Source organism: Vitis riparia, chromosome 7 (genome assembly GCF_004353265.1).
Source record: "Vitis riparia cultivar Riparia Gloire de Montpellier isolate 1030 chromosome 7, EGFV_Vit.rip_1.0, whole genome shotgun sequence".
Lineage (NCBI taxonomy): Eukaryota > Viridiplantae > Streptophyta > Magnoliopsida > Vitales > Vitaceae > Vitis > Vitis riparia.
The window spans coordinates 28,053,353-28,073,284 of record NC_048437.1 but is presented as its reverse complement, the minus strand read 5'-3'; the positions used below and the strand labels follow the sequence as shown (position 1 = coordinate 28,073,284).

General features: G+C 33.1%; 1 protein-coding gene across 1 annotated transcript; it reads left to right on the top strand.

Annotated features, from left to right (window-relative positions):
• Window positions 1-15,132: 15,132 nt before the first annotated feature.
• Window positions 15,133-19,158, top strand: LOC117918299 (protein TRANSPORT INHIBITOR RESPONSE 1). Its single transcript, XM_034834837.1, has 3 exons — window positions 15,133-15,719; window positions 16,980-17,472; window positions 17,936-19,158. The coding sequence occupies exons 1-3, from the start codon at window positions 15,265-15,267 to the stop codon at window positions 18,716-18,718; spliced, it is 1,731 nt and encodes a 576-aa protein (XP_034690728.1). The 5' UTR covers window positions 15,133-15,264; the 3' UTR covers window positions 18,719-19,158.
• The last annotated feature ends 774 nt before the right edge of the window (window positions 19,159-19,932 follow it).

The window sequence follows — 19,932 nt, the reverse complement described above, 5'->3', positions numbered from 1 at the left end:
TCATGGTTCATAGCATCAACTCAAAACTTGGAGTCTTTATCTTTGGTTTTTCAAATCTCACCCAAGCAGTCACTTTCTTTGTTGCATTTCAAAGCTTCTGAAACAACAAAACTTCCATGGTTGGCAAAATGGGGTTTTAATTGTATGGCTTATTAACCCCCCCACCTAAAAAAAATGGTCTCCTAGTGTTTTTTCTGGTTAGAAAAACAACAGAAATTGATGTTTAGTGTTCTCCTAACCATGAGGAAAAACAAAACTTGAGAATCAACCCAGGTCATCTGCAAATCAGGAAAACTGAATGAAGTTTTGCTTTTAAAAAAAAATGCGCAAATTCAATTCAAAAATTGTGTAATTAAAATAAAAATGGCCTCAGATTAGCATTTTGGCACATTCTTCCTTGCCTCAACAACCCCATGGTAAGCATAATCTACCACAGTGCGCAAATAGTTGTTGACGCTCATGCCCAAAAGTTGTCATCACCGGCAATAACAATCTACATTCAAACACCTCTAATGATACGCAATCGATATTGGTCCGAAACAATCATGTTGCCCTCCGTTTGGCTCCTGAGAAAACAGGGGAAGAAAGAACCTCAAGCCTTAGCCTTTCTCAGCTTCGAGGAAATGAAAAACTCGATTCAGAGTTTTGATTTCTTCCTTTTCCGAGATTTTCTCAGGAGCCAAACGGTATAATAGATTCACATTCTACCAGAACTATACACGTTCATTTCTGGCTAAAAGGAAGAACAAAAACTACTTCCGAACCTACCACCGAATCTCAACAGAATCTCGATTATCGTTTTCGAAAAGGCATAAATTTTGGTTTCAAATACATGAAATCCACTTCCGATCCGCTGATCATAACAAGCTATAGACAAGAAATCAAAATTAAGAGCAACGACAATGATAAGGTTTCGATTTAAGTCATAGCCGAGGATGATCAACGTCGACGGAGGCTATACCGGCGAGATGGAGAGTCAAGAAACGAAGAAAGGGTACAGGACCGGAGGGGGCTAGGGTTTGCTGAACGAGCAACGGAAACACGGGTATTTATAGATTTTCCCCAGTTTGGATACCTAGAATTTCATACTCGGATTTGGATTGCCCCGCTCCAGTTAAGGATATTTGACTAACCGGAATAGTGAAGAAAGGTGTTGGGAACATCGTGGGTTGGACTGGGCTTTGGAATGGGCTAAATTTAACCCAATTCATTGGGTTGGGCCTAAATTTCTACTTGGACACATACTTCGCCCCTTAAAAAAATGTGATTCTAGTAAAATGATTAAGATATGAAGAATGAAACTATACTTTTAAAATATTTATTTACACGAATATTGATTAACTAGGCATGTATGATGATTCTTTAGTTCATACTTGAAGACCCTGGCATGATGAATCCTAATATGTGTTGGTGCACAATAAATAACGCAGGTTGAATAGTAAAGTCTTGTGCTATGAACACATAAGTAGGTAAAAAATATATGTGTTGAGCTACCAAGGAAGTAATAACCCCTAAAGAGACTATAATAAGGTCTAATTGAAAATGAATCAAATTATTGATTGTGTCGTAAAAACCCTAAAAAGTATTCTCATAGGTTATGGATTGTGAATCTACCGTGCACGGGTTCAATTCCTATTTGTCCATTACTAAACTTCAATGCTTTGCTATAAAAAGATTTCGGATAATACATCACGTTTTTATATTTGGTTAATAATAAGATATAATAAATCATCTTATTACTTATTATATCTCATATTATATAAATGATAAGTTATATTATTCTATGTTATCAAACCAAAATATATAATATATGCGAAATGGATAAATTACCGAAAATAATAGATGCTATCTTATTTTATTTAATCAAACAAACGTAATTCATAATTCTTGAATAAAATGCAAAGAGGGTTTTACATTTTAAATAAAAATATGAAATATGAAAAAATGAAAAAAAAAAAAAAAAAAAGCTTGAACTTATATATATATATAAGATTTTGGGGGTCAGGACAGGTTGTAAAACATCTTATCAATGCACATGCATATTGGATATGCATAGACTTGGATGGGATAGAATGGTCACATGGGCCCAAACGACAGCCCAGAAAACATCTTATCGACAAAAAATACGGGGAAATGCATAGACTTGGATTAGATGGGGTGGGATGGGATGGTCAGATGGGCCCAAACTACAGCCCAATTAATAAGTGAGTAAGCATATCGAGGCCCAATAATGCTTGAAATGGTAATCAAAATGAAAATAATTCTCAATTTTCAAAAATAAAAGAATAAACTTCGATTTCACAAGCAGATGGATCCAATTTTTCATGAGTATAGAAATCACAACTTTTTGGAGGATGTGTAGTGGGGGAATCTGGAAATTATGGTGTTGGGCCCGGACCATGATTAGAGTATGGGCCCGGGGATCCAAATATCATTAAGTGTTAAATCTGACTGGGCCTGATTATACAATCCACATCAACCATCACCCATTAGGATGAGTTGATTGTTCCCTTCATTTCATTTTATTCTTCTTTTTATTTTTTGTTTTTTGTTTTTTGTTTTTTATATGATATATAATTATAATGCTACCCCAACTTTGCTCTTTCTGTAATGATTATTCCCTTTACTATTAAAGAATTGTGATTATAGCCATATGATTAAGAAATTAAAAATTAAACCAAACTTTTTAGAATATTTACGTGCCTAGATATAAATTAACTGTAAGTGAAGGGATTGTATATTAGGGTATGCATAATTTTTTTCGGTCATATTTGGTTAGTCAAATATGATATGAAATAAGATAGTAGATAAGATAACATATCAGGTATCATATTTGATATCATTTTTATTATATATGATATTTAAGAATATCATCTCCTACGGAAATGATATTGTAAGATATGTATGTTTTAGCTTATCTTATTTAATCAACCATATCTATCTGTAGTCTTTACAACAACGTCTTAAAAGAGTCGGGAAAAAAAAGGACAATGGGTAAGGAAAATCCAAAATAGAGTTTGGACATTATCGGGATTTAAGATTGTTTATAAAGCTAAGTATTACTAGAGTCTCTCACACAATTATTCCATATCTAATCTCCCGGATGTTTCACAATTTGGAAGATTTGGGGGTGGGTTTGGACAGGTTGTAAAACATCTCATCAACAACAATGTTTTACATACATAGACTTTGGATGTGATGGAATGGTCAGATGGGCCCAAACGACAGCCCAATAAATAAATGAGCATACCAAGGCCCAATAATAGCAAAGATAGCAATCAAAATGAAAATGATTTTTCCAAAAAAAAGGAAAAAAAAAATTGCTTCTTTATCTTTGAAGAACGCGCTGCAAAATGTATTCTCACATTATTATTTTATTTTAAATTTCAAAAATTAAAAAATAAAATAAAAATTAAATTTCACAACCAGATGGATCCAATTTTTCGGTAGTATTGAAGTCGCAACTTTTTGGGAGGATATGTAGTTGGGGAATACGGGAGTTGTAGTGAGTCCCACGGTTCAAGTTTCAACTTTCAACTAACCATAACCGTATATTTGACTAGTAGGCTCAATATTTATGGTGTTGGGCCCGGGCCATGATTGGAGTATGGGCCCAGGGATCCAAACATCATTAAGTACTAAATCTGACTGGGCCTGATCATACAATCCACATCAACCATCACCCATTAAGATGAAGTTGATTGTTCCCTTCATTCCATGTTATTTCCTTTATATATATCATATATAATTATAATTTTAGCCCAAATTTTGCTGCTTATTTAATAAATATAAGGTAATTGTGGTCTACAAATCTAATTTCAAAATTTCAATCATGAGACTTGACTCAATCATACAAAGTTGGGCCCTCAAGCAACCCCCTAGATTAACCAATAAGAAAAAAACGCGCTTTCTCTTTAACCGTACAAAGAATGCAATATCAACGAATAGATGGAAGTTTAATCATGTGATCATGATCGATATGTCTTCGTTGATATAATTTGTGGAACCCCATCTTATAAATTTTGCATTTATTCGTGGGACATATTTATAAAAGATGATGAATGCATTATAATTTGATAATTCTTTGCTTGATTTGATTACGAGAATTATTTAGAGTTCAATTTTATTGAATTTATCATTAGAGATAGAGACAGTATTGAAAGAGTTGAAAATTTTCCTAATAATAATAAGTAAATAAATAAAATTTAATATCGGTCCAATAGTTTATCATTTATATTACTCCAATTTGTAAAACAGAAATGTGAACTGTTTTACAAAATTTATTCAAAGATTTTGTCTCGATTTTGATCATTTTTTCAACAAGACAAATGAGTGAATCAATCTAACCAAGTACGAGATCTTAAAGAGAAAAAGTGGACCTCGTAAATAATAAACTAATAAACTTTTACCAAAATTTCTCCGAAACAACCGCTAAAAAATTTGGAGGCAAGGAAGAAGAAGAAGAAGCATGCGGAGCAGCTTAGCTACCTACCATGAAAAGAGAGCTTTTCGTCATAAAGACACTTTGATAATTTGGATTAGTAGCCGTGATAAAGTAAAGCCGTGAATTCAATAGCCAATGTGTGCCAAGAACACAAACCTAACACATCTAATATTATCTCATCACACCATAATTCAAATTAAAGCCCTTACGTAATCCAATGCCTTGTGTTGTAGTAGTAGTAGTAGTTGACCCAAGCCACCTTTTTTTTCCACAACCACGTGTATGTGAAGAGGCTTCAATCAGCCACCAACAAAGAGACTTTTATTATACATAAGTAAATGACAAAAGAGAGAGGGGGGAGAGAGAGGGAGAGGGGGAGAGAGGGGGGATGAGGACTCAAGGGCCAAGCTCAACCGAAAGGTAATGCAATTATGGGTGAAAGGGTCCTTTAGAAGAAAAAACTAGTAATATTCTGACTCTGGTGGAATGATTTTTTCTAGAGAAAGTGATGGAATTATAAATGAGTTGCTACTTTAGAAGAAAAGATTATCATTATTTTGACTAACTTGCCCATTTTGAAACCATTTCTTAGAGGTTGGTGACAACAACGTGGCCTATGCTATGCACCCATCCATTTTATGGGGCATGGAAGAGTTCACAATTTTTTTGAATTTAATAAAATCATGGGGTTTTTCTTTTCCAATTAATAATTAAAAAATATTTATGTTATTGGTCATGGGAAGAAGTAAAGAAAATATTTTTATTTTTGAAATGATGCACTAAAAGCCATGGGATTGAATAAAGAATCCTCATATATGATAATGATTGAAATGATGTTAAATCTAGAGTGGAAGAGTTTTAGTGCTCAAACAAAAACAAAAATTACTTTATAGGTTAGGAATGATGCCTAATATGGATTCAGACCACCCATTCAAAGGTATTTTTAAAATTAAAGCTCTATTTAAAATAAAATATTAAGGCATTTTGAAGTTCAATCAAATTGAAGGTTTGTTCAAAGGGTTGACGGTTTAAAAATAATTTAATATGGAAATTAGGAAAAGTTTATTTTACGCAAAACTTTTTTTTCTAGTGCAAATAACTCATGTGATTTTAGTCTTAATCGTAACTTTTAGTTAAAACAAAAAAAATGAAGTTACGAAAGATTGAAGCTTAAATAGTCATGAAAAAAGTCAAAATATTATATTATATTTGGTTACCAAGAAGTACTTAGGAAATGAAAAAATGTTAAAAGAAAAATGATTTTCATGTATAGTTGCATTATGAATAACAATAAATAAATAAAATTAGTTAAAAATTTAAATATTTTAAAATTATTTATTTTTTATATGAAAAGTTAAAAGAAGTGAAATTAGTTTAAAACAGCATATAGAATAATTTATTAATTTTAAATTTATTTTTTATTTTTTTTCCATTTTCTTTTTCCTTATATTTTCCTTTAATAATTTTGGGAATCAAATATAATCTTAACCATTATGCTTAAAATTGCATTTAATTTCACTATCACCAATGGTTAAAAAAATATTATATTTCAAATAAAATTTTGAATTTTTATATTAAAACAAAATATCACTTTAAACCAATGAGGCCTTGGGTTTATATTTATGAGTAAAAAAAGAGGGTAAGTCTTGAAAATATGTTGGTGATGGAGGGCATAGGAAGGCAGAATAGTGGCTGCATCTCAAGTCATTCTGCCATGAAAAATGGTCCCAAAAAGGCAAAGTAAATATAAGGAATCCATGTAGTATGATGTTGTTGGCATCCAAGGATGGGTCCTCCACCTCCTCCCAATGCCAATGTCAACCTCCTCTGCATGGCACACTAGAAAGTAGCAAAATATCAATATCACACTTTGGTCCCCCATCACCATTTGCCTAAGTGTTGGAGGAGTGGTCCACTCTATGTGGACCATTAATGGCCAAAACTAGCTTAATCAAGAGAGTTCCACCCCCTTGAATTTTAGGCCATTTGGAATTGGACCCAAGACACCCTTAAAAGTCATTTGGATTTGGACCACAGAAAAAATATTTTTTAAAAAAAGAAAAAAAAAAAAAAGAAAAGGGAAAAAGGACCATTAATGAAGGAAAAGTGTAGAGGCCCATGATTAAAACCCCTCAAGTCCTAGAGATGGAATTCATGACTCAAAGGGGGCTAACATTTTGGTGTGAGGCCTTACCAACTAGTGGTCCCATTTTACTGCTCTTACTAAATTCCAATGTGCAAAGGAGCTTTCTTTGTTGTTGGGATTCATGAAATGGGGGGTTTTTGATAAGGTTGAAAACAGCTTGAAAAGTCTTGATTAAAGATCAAATCATTGATTATGGTACTGGATTTGTATTGGGTTTTTCCTAATTTAAGGTAACAAGAATTGTCATCACTTAATTAATCAAGTTGCGTTACCTCCATTATGCCCCACTTGATAACTACTTCATGAAGAGAGGCTAGAGGGTCTGCTTCCATACCATATTTTGACCTACTCCAACAACTTGACATCGCAATTGATGGGTATTTTTTTTCTTATTTATTTATTTTTTATTTTTAAAAAATAATCTAAATAATTTATAAAAAGAAAAAAAAAATCAAAGTTAACTAGTATTTGAAAAAATAAAAATCATTTTTGAAATAATTTCATACACCCATGTAAGAAGCCTGTAGTGATGTACCAACATTCTAAATGCCCTAATTTTAGAATATATGGGAGCTAAGAATAAAAAGGCTTTTATAGTATTTGTGATAACGATTCATGTGATTAAAAAAAAGGGTTTTTTTTTTCCTCATATAAATACTACTTAAAATGACTTTCTATACTTTTTAAAAGTTTGTTCTTAAACGAGGTTTGGAGCATCTCATATAAAACCAATTGGTATTTAGATACGATAAGGTAAACTTTTTTTATGATATTCAATCACCATCATCTAGGTAACTCGTCTTTTAGACTCAAGAATTCATTGTTGCTCCCTAACATGATAATCTCGTGTTCGAATCATCAACAATCCCTCCCAAATACGAGACTCCCATGGTTCAAACCCATGATCCTAAGTATGGTTAAAATTTCTTTAAAAATCAATTGTAAAAAAAACTTGCATGTATAACTATCTAAACCTCTACTATTCAATTTACAAGGCAACCTCACTTGCACAATTATGCAATTGTTTTTGCTCTTTTTTTGCCCCCTTAAAAATAAATTATTGTTTTTGCCCTTGAAATGGGTGAATATATACCGTCATATTCTTATATTTTCGCAAATACAAGTTAATTCATGTTCTTATAAATACGAGTTTATTCATATTCTTATGAATACAGGTTTATCCGTGTTCCCTCCTCAACCCATTTTCTAATTATGTCACCGCATCATTAGATATAAGAGCCACATTATTGCATCCAAAAATTTATTGAATATATAATCTTTATAATGTTTAAAGAAGTAAAATCTTGATAACTTTTCGTATTTTGTTAGAATGATTATATTAAAAGATTTTTCATTTTTTGCATATGACTTTTTCTTTTTATATCAAGAAAAAAAAAAAGTTTTGACAGTGATTGCAAAAATAAGTCATACAATAAGACAAGAAGTACTTCTAATACTTAAATTTTTATTTTTATTTTTTTAAGTATTAAAAGGTTTAGAAAATATTTTATAAAATCATTATTAAAACACGTTTTAAAAATAATAAGATTTTATTTAATACTTAGTTTGTATTCCATTTTGTTTAAGTCAAAATAGTTAATTTTGTTTAAGTCAAAATAGTTAATTGTCCACCTAACCTATTTATTACTTAATTGATTTATTTATTTAAAATTTGATAAACTATAATTATAATCAATCGATCCATACGACTATTAAACATGTTATATATATTAATATGAATATAATCTAAACATAATTATACTTAATCTAAACCCGTAAAACTCTAAATAAAGCAAATGATCATGTCTCACGAATCCAATTAACCTAGCCCCATTCATAATTCATGGCCAAACCATTCTTCTATTAATCCTCCACTCACCACCGCGTGAAAAACCCCGGCCGAGATAAAGGATTAGGCAAAAGGCAACATGCACGTTAAAAAATAAAAAATAAATAAAATAATAATAATAATAAATTCCCACACGTTTAAAATGATGGGTTAATTAACCCCATGATCCGTTAGGGTGTGATGTTTGTAACTTTTAGACGACTAGAGAGAGAAATGGAGGAGACTTAGGTCTTGGGTGAGCTCAAATGAAATGCAGACACGCAAGTACAGCCCACGAAAGCGTCAAAATATGTGGGGCAGTGTCGGTGACCGTCATGCTCAGGCTTCTACTTTTGGCAAACCCTTTTTCTTTTTTCTTTCCCATACAGATAAAGAAATAATTCAAAAAAATAAAAAAGGTGGGAAGCAGAAGAAGAGAAAAGAGTGGGAAAAAGGTGGTCTCACTCAGGTTGATTGGACGGTGCAACTTTGCAAGGCAACATAGGGCAGAGGGTTTGGGGCACCCCCTCCTACGGAGAGAGGGTGGTGGGGTCCCATAAAATTGCCCCCTCAGGGATTGCATGCCGTCGAGCACCTTCCTTTATGACTGCTCCTGCAGAGGACGGGACTTGTCAACTTCAGCTCTACGTTTCAACTTTCTATGCATGCCTTCCTTTGGGTTACTTGCATTGTTTTCAATTAAGCTCCCATACCTTAGCTTTATGCATGAAACATGGTTACCCTATCTGCCCTGATTCCATTTTTGGATTTACCCTTCCAAAAATTAAAAATATAAGAAGTATTTTTGGAGTTACCTAAAAAAAATTAAATATAAAATATAAGATTATGTTTGAGGAGTGTCTTTTTAAAATATTTTTGTTTTATGTTTTTTATAAATATGTTTTAAATATATATTTTTATTTGTAATGCTTTATTTATTTATTTTTTTATATTCATATAATTATTTTTTAAATCAACTCAAATCAACTAAAACTTATTCTCTAAAAATATTCTAATTTTTCAAAAATAAAAAATTTATTTTATACTTTTTTATTATCAAACATGTTTTCTTTTTAAAAAAAAAAAAAAAAAAATGTTTTAAAAAGCTATTGCCAAAAAGACTTTTATGAAACTAAAAATACTTACACTATAAAATATATTAAAAAACAAATAAAATTTTGAATATTAATTATAGTACATAAAAATAAATTTATTTCATTTAAATTGATTTTGTAAAATATTCTATTAATTCTTTTTGGGAGAGTTATGTGTTGATATCAAAAGTTTTAGTGAAATCAATTATTATTAAATTGGTCTTAAAAAAATGACTTTTTAATTCAACAAAATTTGAAATCGATATGCGATAGATCTTATACACATTTGACAAATGTCATGTATTAAAAAGATGATAGATTTCGTAATTTGGAATATTACAAAATTTAGTATTTCAAATAAAATCAAAATTTCCCAATTATAGTAAACAAATAATAAAAGTAAATAAATAAATTTCTCATTGGAGTTAAAAAATAATAATCATAAATAAATATTCTCTTTTTGAAAATTTTTCTTAATAAAAGAGACAAATTATTAAAATCAATGAACCGAATTCTTTAAATTAGACGGTTAATTTTTTGAGAATTCTAAAATTTAATTCCTCTAGGTGATTTCCTTTAATGAGGAGACTTATGGGTATGGACAAAAACAATTCAACACGAAACCAACCTTCAACCAACCTTCACAAGAATAAAAAAAAAGTTATACAAATTCTCCAAGTCCATAAATCGCAGAAAAAACTATATAAAGTTTTATATCTCAATTAGATTGTTTATATTCTGAATATATTTTTTCATATCAATATGATATTATTCATAATCTATTGCATCTTTCACTTTTTTTTTTTCTTATGAAATAAAATATTATTTAAATATAAATATGGAGACATGAGAGTCACCCTTTTCATTCTTATCATCATTTTTATCCTTTGTATCATCTTTTCCATTTTTTAAAGCTACTTTTTAAATAGATTTGACTGGCTTATGATAGAAGAAAAAAAATTAATATAATAAACAATGAGAGAGCATGATAAGAGAGGAGCCTCTCCAATTGGCCAAGTGATGTAATGTCTTCGCGTGAAAGTGAAAAGGCCAAAAGGAGACACACAAAAATAAATATAATATAATATCCCAAAAAAAAAAAATCATGAAGTGATAAAGACAAGAGAGAATAAGGATTGAAGAAATAATGTCAATGGAAGATGTGAATTTGAATGAATTAAGATTTGTTTGGTAGGTCTTGATTTCAATCGAAGATAAAAATGTCAATGATTTAGAAATTAAGGAGGGTTTCTTCGAATATATTTATATACAAAATTATTAATTATTTGTCCATAATTTAATTTTTTTAAAATATTTTTCATATAAAATTAAATTTGTAAAATTTTATTTCAAAACTTAAATGTGAAAAATAATTTACAAGATTTATTCCTTATGAATATATTGTATACTTCTATACCATGCAAAAGTTTTAATACTTACTCATAATATCAAATAAAAAAATTTAAAATATCTCAAATTTGTTTTAAAAATGAACTAATTCTCAATAAATTATTTTCTATTATGGCTTGTTTAAGATATATATTTTAAAAAAAAAACAATTTTTTGCTTTAAAGAATAAAAACTTATTTTTAAAAGTAATTTCGATCGATACCTTAGAGAGGATGTTTAGTAAAATTTAATATTTATTATTTAATAACTTAAAATTAACTTTAAGTTAAATTATATTTAAGTTATTTACGTAAAATTTATTACTTAATTTTTATTTCAAATATTAAAGTTGCTTCATAAAACTAACTTAAAATTCATTATAAATAATCAAATTGATATACTTATTTTCGTAAATTATAAATAAGAAAAAAAACCAACTATCAATAGAGATTGTAGAACAACAAAAGTGATCATAAAGGTAATCATGGCAAATAAAGGTAAAAATGTAAATTGAATATATGAATTTAAGAATAAATTAATTATTTTTATTTATTATTTAAATTTTAAGTTATAATTTACTGAATTAAATTAAATTATTAAGTTACTTTAAGTTATTAGGTTGATTTATCATACATTCACTTAATTTTGAATTATTTTGTTCCTAATTTTGCTTAAAAATCACTTGTAACCCCGTAAAAGCCCTTGATTTTAAGAATGTAGGTTCATATAATTTAAAATATTACAAATGCAAATTTAATAAGATTAATATATATGAAATGGTTAATAATTATCGGTCAATGATATGAAATTTTATAAAGATTGTGAGAAGTGGGTGCCACCTAATACAATTAATTGTCCAATTACTCCCTTAGTCTTTCTTAATTAATTAATTAATTAAATTATTTATGGGTCAATAAAAGTTTGCCATGCTCAATGGTCCAAACACCATATGTTTCATGTGACTCAATGTTTTCTTTAGCTACACATCTTCATGCCATGCATCAAGGCACTAAGAGTCACTTTTGGAAGAAAAAGGGTGGAGAGAGAGAGAGTGGTTAAAAAATTAATTAAGGATATTGATTAAAATATGATTATAATTAAAAAAGGGAGTTTAATCAGACTCTCCCACTTATGAAAAAGTCATTACCATTACTATAATCAAGACTTAACTTTCCCGTCACGTGCACCTAATTTATGAGATTTGGTGTGCTAGTCGTGGGTTTATACCTTAAAATTAGTCCAACATGAGATGTTGTTTCAATAATAGCTGCCAATGCCTACTTCTTTGCTTGATTCACTAAACCATTTTTTTCAGATTGATAATTAAGCACTTTGACCGGAAATTAGGCTCATTCATATGTCATGAAAATATGACTGATTATGGTATCGAAGAGATACCTATCGAAAAGTGTGATTACTTAAATCGTATAATTAGTGCATTTAATTTTCACTGCATTTCACTCGTTTCTTTATATTTTGTTACATGATTTATATTTATATTTAATGATTTAGGTTTTTTGGTACATTTTTAGTGTCGAAAAATAAAAATTAAAAAAAATTTAAAATTAATAAATTATTTTTATATCTTACTTAAAACTCATTTCACTCATTTATATAAAAGATTAAATAATTTTAAAATATACAGTTTTTTAATATTTTATACGAAGAAAATTCAATATGATAAAATTAAACTTAGATTTCATATTAAAAATAAAAACCAAATTAGCATATAGGTTTTTAATTTGAGTGGATTAATTAGAGGAGAAAATTAATAATATTGCAACCCTTTTGGTGGAATGGAATCTATAAAGAATATGGTCCCATGAGATGGGATATTTTGAGGAAAAAGAAAAAAAGATTGTGCTAATTTAGTTATTGCGATTCTTGAAAAACAAAACTCCTAGTACAAAAACATCATCAAACTTGGCAAATTTTCTTCATGTTGCTAGGTTTGACATTAAAAGAAGATGACCCAATACAATTGTGGGGTTGTGCTATGGTCAAAAAGCTTTAGTGGTTCATGATATCAAGAATCTTTGCAACAACAACACACACGAGTGGATAGATGGAAAATACTATTCCATTGTCATACTCATCCAAACAGTAAAAAGACATATTTCCAACACCATCTAAGGACGTACGTATAATATCTAAAAACATTTTCGATGTACCGTTTTTTTTTTTTTGAATCTACAGAGAGTTAACATTTAGTGGAGATGCAATTTGGACGGATTGAATTAGGTTAATACTTAATAAAAAAATAAATCATATATGCTCAAAGTTCACCCTAACCCGATTTGTAATCTAAGGTCAATCGAAATAATTTTTTTCTTACGGTTGCAATCGGGTTAAGCTAGAGTTAAAGAATAATATATGTGTTAGATTTAGATTGATCGAGTTTGATAGATTATATAAGGTCATTAGGTTAAAAATAGGATGGGATTGGGTTGCACTAAGGAAAAAAAAAGGAATAACATATCCGTAGATAAAATATAAAATTTATCTATAAAATTTTACATTTTATGACATCAAAACGTAAATTATATCTATTAATCTCATTTAGACTCGGGTTGGTAGGGTGAGCGGTCCACATTGCACCCTTAGTATTTAAACGTAAATTAAAAATAATATTTTTTATAAAATTTATGGTAACATTATTTAATGACCTTTTTAAGGAATATATCAAAATTATGTAGAATTTTTAAAATTTTTCATGGATGGTTTCAAAATGCAGTATAAGTCAAAACCAATTCACAGGCACAAAACATAAAGTGGGCAAAACAAAAAACAAGCACAAGCAAAGGGGCGAAAGCTTGTAAGAAGGTTAAGAATGGATTAAAATACTAGAAATAGTAGTATGATATGATTACTTGAAATTCACTTACATCTCCTAGAAATCGTTTTCCAAAAGCATTTTGAAAAAATGGGAGGTGGGTGCTGGGTGGGTGGTGGTATCGGTAGAAAATATACAGGAAAGTCCAAGCAATTCCACTCGCCACTCGCGGGCGAGAGAGATTCCCGGAGAACCATGCGTGGGCTTGATAATCAAATATCATTTATTTTTAAAAATTAACCACCAATTTTTTAATCAACTTTACGTGCAAGACAACTCAGCTCCCCCATTTATTTATTTATTCAGCTTAAAAAATAATTAACTGATTTAAGACCTAAATTTCTGAGCAAAATTTATAAGAAAACACTTTTTCGAAATGTTTTTAAAAAACAAAAAAGGGTTTGAAAACAGTACGATACAGACAAGCTTTACGGTTGCTATCGATAAGGACGCCTACAGGAAGGGGATCAACGGCCTAGATGTTTCCTCTAGGAGGAGTGAATCTGGGCCGTTGATTTTTGACCACCAGCTTTCGACATAAAAAGGACAGGTCCATGGACTCCATGCCGAGGCAGTGCCACCCCATAATACCATGTCCTTTTCGCTCTCTGACAATTGTACCCCTCATCTTATGTGGGTCTAGGAATTTACTGCACCATCTGGTCTGAGGGTGTTATCGTCATTTCGTGGAAAAGGAATCAATAATTGTGTGTACGTGTACCTGAAGTAGATGTGGGGACGCATTCCCCATTTAAAATTTTATTTTTTACCTTTTGTAGAAAAAAATTTATTACCTCGCATGCTTTTTTGGGTGCGAACTACTTTCTTTTACCATTTTACCATGCCCAACGGTCCGTACAATGCTGAGACTGTCGTGAACAGACGGTGTTGATTGGGTGAGTAACAAGATTTCACTGCCTATTATGACCGCTTGATTGAGTAGATCTAGACCGTCGGAAGAACCGGGGTGATTGGACGGTCGGGATTATTTCACATTATTATATGGCTTTTTTTTTCCAGTGGCATGGTGGTCCACCCAAAATCCGTTCCTACAGATCCAGCCGTGCAATGAGAATCATGAGATTCTCTTACACAATTTTGGTATATAATAATAGCACTTTAGTGCTCCCCTCCGCGAACTTCTCCCGATAAATTAATGTGACGGTATTTTCAAGTTCTCGCCAGGGCGGCTGGGGAATACGCTCTGTATATACACCCGTTTTCTGCGGCTCCGCTTCGTCGCAAACGGATAAGCATCTGAATCGGACGGCGGAGGTTAACTGTCCGACACGCGTCGTGATCACGATGGTTGATCAGTATTACCCTCGGCGCCACTTGACTTATTTAACCCTGGTTAGAATTTAACCTGACCCGGCACAAAATAAAAACCTTATCCTCTGCACTCACATACTTCACCCCTCTTTCTCTCTCCTCTGCAACCGAGCTTGTTAATGGCATCTCAGATCTGAGACTTCGAAAAGTCCGGTTTAGGGTTTGTTTGTAATTCGGAACTCCGAGAAAGAAATTTCAATGGCGTACTCGTTTCCGGAAGAGGTTTTGGAGCATGTGTTTTCTTTCATTCATACCGATAAGGACCGAAACGCGATATCTGTGGTGTGCAAATCGTGGTATGAGGTGGAGCGGTGGAGCCGGCGACGGATCTTCATCGGGAACTGTTACGCTGTGAGCCCTGGGATAGTGATCAGGCGCTTCCCGGAGCTCCGGTCAGTGGCGCTGAAGGGGAAGCCGCATTTTGCAGACTTTAATCTGGTGCCGGAGGGGTGGGGAGGTAACGTTTATCCGTGGATCGCTGCCATGGCTATGGCTTACCCGATGTTGGAAGAGTTGAGGTTGAAGAGGATGGTGGTGACAGACGAGAGCTTGGAGCTGATCTCGCGCTCGTTCAAGAATTTCAAGGTTTTGGTGCTCTCGTCGTGCGAGGGGTTCAGTACGGATGGACTCGCTGCCATTGCCGCAAATTGCAGGTTTGGTATTTGAGTTTTTCTGTGTTTGGTTGTCAAGAAAGTTAGGGAAAGGAAAAGCTTGAAGTTTTCTGTTGTATCTTTTTATTTTTTTGGTTGAGAAAAAACGAGAAAATGAAGAAATTCGGGTCAAGCGAGCTAAGTATGGCTCTGTTTGGCTGAGCTGAGTGGAAGATTTTCTGAAGAGTCTAGGATTTCAAGTTTTGATTTACTTTCTTTTGCTACATTTTTTCTAAGCAACCAAACGAAGCGTTATAATCGTTTTTAGCTCAAACCTGCTTGTGAAGGTAGTTTGTGTGGTTAATGGTGGTGGATGTGCGAAAAGATTTGATTTTTTTTTTTTTTGGAGAAAAAAATTCTTGATTTGTATATTTTTTCCCTTTTTCTGCTAGGTGGTCTAAACTCAAACTAGTTGCGATGGTTATTATTATTATTTTTATTTGGAATTTATTTCCAAACATAGGCGCTTTTTTATTTTTAATTTGATTTCTAGTTTTTTGTCCTTGGATGGGAAACCTGTGAGTCTTAACCTTCTTTTCTTGTTTTGGCTGCTCTCTTTTCGCTTTTGTTGCTTATAGATCTCAGAATGACTTATTGTTGGGGTGGTTAATGTGGAAAATCTATTTTAAGATCACCTGGGTTGCTTTTTCTTTTGCTTCTTTACCCAGTATTGAACTTTTTTCATATGGGGTTGTTTTCATACTTTGGATGGTTACTTCTTAGGCAAATGTGGGTTTCTTTAGGATTCCTAAACTAGGTTATCTTTTTCTTACTTTTTGTTCTTATAGTGAAAAGAATGAATCTCCTTTATTTTGCTTCTTTAGGATTCTTTTACGCTGTTCTCCAAATATTCCATTAATTTCTTTTGGTTTTTCAGAGGAATTATGAGTTATTATATTGGAATATGTCTGTTTCTTTCGTGTGGAAATGGTTACTGGAAAGATGAAACCAGTGGAGAATATCTCTTGCTTTTCTCATAATTGTAGGGGGAATATCATTGCAGGGATGTTTTGTTGTTTTCAAGGGCTTTCATGTGCTGGTTGACGCAACTATTCCTCATTTTTTATTCTAATTTATAATTATTTGAGAGAAGCCTCTATTGAGCTGCTAATTTTATGTGGCAAGAACGCCTTTTTCCTTTTGTTCTGGTTTTCATTTTGCTCCATTGATCAATTTGGTGGAATCATTCTGGTTCGATTTTTATGTTACGTAAATTTTAGCTCGTCAGCTTTTTTGTTAGTGAAACACTAGCTTCTAATGCAGGAATCTGAGAGAGCTGGACTTGCGAGAGAGTGAAGTGGATGACTTCAGTGGACATTGGCTCACCCATTTCCCTGATTCTTGCACATCACTGGTGTCCCTCAACATTTCCTGCTTGGCCTCCGAGGTGAGTTTCTCTGCCCTGGAGCGCCTGGTGGGTAGGTGTCCCAGTCTGAGGACTCTCCGGCTCAACCGTGCTGTGCCCCTTGACAGGCTTCCCAACCTATTACGCAGGGCGCCTCAGCTGGTTGAGCTGGGTACAGGTGCCTACTCAGCTGAGCACCGGCCTGAAGTGTTCTCAAGTTTAGCAGGAGCTTTTTCAAACTGCAAAGAGCTCAAGAGTCTATCTGGATTTTGGGATGTGGTCCCGGATTACCTTCCAGCTGTTTATCCTGCCTGTTCTGGGATCACATCTTTGAACTTGAGCTATGCCACTATCCAAAGTCCTGATCTCATCAAGCTGGTCACCCAGTGTCAGAATTTGCAGCGGCTATGGGTATGGCTGATCTTATATACTGTCACTTGAATGATGCAGTCTTTTATTTGCATGTGATTTTTAAACATAATTTCCATTGCTCCTGGCTTGCAAGTTGTAAATCAAGATCTTGACCTGGAAAGTAATGGGTCCTACATAAGATAAGATATGTATAGAAGAATTTAGATGGTTAAATGAGCCAGGCCATCTGATTTGCAATTTTATGTTAGAAGTTCTTGTTTCTCCTTTACCTTTTTTTTTTAAAATTAAGAATGCTAAATACAGTTGTTGAATCATAGGTTTCAAGATCACCCTAGTAAAGTGGTTATTGGCATCTGGAGGCCTCTTTCTGAGGTTCTGTTAGTTCTTGTTCCTGCAATATGTCATGTGCATGATTGGGATTTTTGCTTGCGCCTGATGCTTTGGATGGTGATCTTTTCCTATTGCCGTTTTTTTCTTGAACTAATAGAAGACATGATTACAGGTACTTGATTACATTGAAGACAGTGGCCTAGATGCTCTAGCTGCATCTTGCAAAGATCTGCAAGAACTGAGGGTGTTCCCTTCTGAACCATATGACATGGAGGGAAATGTAGCCTTGACAGAACAAGGGCTTGTCTCTGTTTCTGAAGGCTGCCCTAAGCTCCACTCTGTGCTATACTTCTGCCGTCAAATGACAAATGCTGCCTTAGTTTCCATTGCCAAAAATCGGCCAAACATGACTCGTTTCCGGCTCTGCATTATTGAACCCCGGACTTGTGATTACCAAACACTGGAGCCACTTGATGTGGGTTTTGGAGCCATTGTTGAGCACTGTAAAGAACTACATCGCCTTTCCCTCTCTGGTCTTCTCACTGACCGGGTGTTTGAGTACATTGGAACCCATGCCAAGAAGCTAGAAATGCTATCTGTGGCTTTTGCTGGAGATGGTGATTTGGGGCTCCATCATGTTCTGTCTGGGTGCAAAAGCCTCCGGAAGTTAGAGATCAGGGATTGTCCCTTTGGGGACAAGGCTCTCTTGGCCAATGCTGCAAAGCTGGAGACAATGCGATCCCTTTGGATGTCTTCTTGCTCAGTGAGTTTTGGAGCATGTAAGCTGTTAGGTCAGAAGATGCCCAGACTCAATGTTGAGGCTATGGATGAAAGGGGGGGACCAGATTCAAGGCCAGAAAGCTGCTCAGTGGAGAAGCTTTACATATATAGATCAGTTGCTGGGCCAAGGAGTGACATGCCTCGATTTGTGTGGACAATGAAGACTCCGAGTTGAGGCTGTCTTGATGAATTTCCTCAGGAAGAACTGCCCCCTTGAATCTTATGAATGGATATAGCAGGTACATGCTCTATATGCTACTCATTGTTTCATATTCAGTTTTATGAAAATTTAACATAATTGCAGCTCTGGTTGGAGTAGAAATGAGTAACAAGAGGGTATGAAGAGGCTCAAGAGCTCAAATGCCATTCATTTTACACTTGGCTGAGCTATTTGACTACAATTAGTGGTTAATAAAGAGATGAAGACTCTTGTTGTTATGTTGTATCAAATGGATTTATTATTTTGGTTGGGAATATTTACCATGTATACTATTTTCGTACTTTGCATGTTTATGCATATGAATTGTTTTGTTTTCAGCAGTGAAGTATTTGTCTTCTGGACTTACCCGTGCTATCAGCAGCCCTCATTGAATAAAATTCCATAATTTTCATCAACCTGAATTACAATACATGTGTGTGCATGCATCTCAAAATTATGGAACTTTGCTTTGATGTAATTCCCTTCTTTTTCTTTGGGAAATTCAAACAAGAAACTGGTACATTGGTCATGACTGGAACCTAGGAAGCTGAAGCCCCGCATGAAAAACCTATAAAATGAAGTGAAATCTTTAAAGCTTCAGCCATGGGATTTACAATTCTCTATAGGCTAATCATCTATAACATTCCCTTTGTGCTTTAGGGGTTCTTACCAGAAAAAATGGAAGTGTTATCTAGGTTATAGTTCAGTGTCGCATTCTACCCTTCTGAAGGTTAAGACTCAGAACCATGCTTCATTGTTAGGTTTTTCTCCAGGTATCTTAGATTGGATTAGTTGGTTTCTTTTTTAGTTTGTGGTCCTGTTTTAAAAGTTCACACTCCTGAGATTCTGCAACCTTTTTACTAAGGCTTGTTCTCGATTCTTCTGTTCTCCAATTCCAGCCGTAGCTTGTGTTCACCAATCGTGGCTGAGCCACATATGCCATCCCAGGAGATTTTTGACGAAATATGGGATATGATATGATCATTGGTGTTCCCACATTGTTTTCCAAACTCCCCACCAAACTTGTGCATTATGTATAAAAAAAACAGCTGGGACAAGGTCCACCCAACCTGAATATCTCCATCATTCAATATATGTATATATATATATAGTTCTCAGTTTGGATGCCAGCTACTTGCTGTACAAACAAATGTGTACTAAAGGATGATGAGGTACTACAAGAGGCAAAA

Excerpts from the sequence above, each read along its gene's own strand:
- LOC117918299 (XM_034834837.1), top strand. The coding sequence starts at position 15,265 with ATGGCGTACTCGTTTCCGGAAGAGGTTTTGGAGCATGTGTTTTCTTTC. Across the intron at positions 15,720-16,979 it reads GCCATTGCCGCAAATTGCAG|GAATCTGAGAGAGCTGGACT; the intron begins GTTTGGTATTTG and ends CTTCTAATGCAG. Across the intron at positions 17,473-17,935 it reads AGAATTTGCAGCGGCTATGG|GTACTTGATTACATTGAAGA; the intron begins GTATGGCTGATC and ends ACATGATTACAG.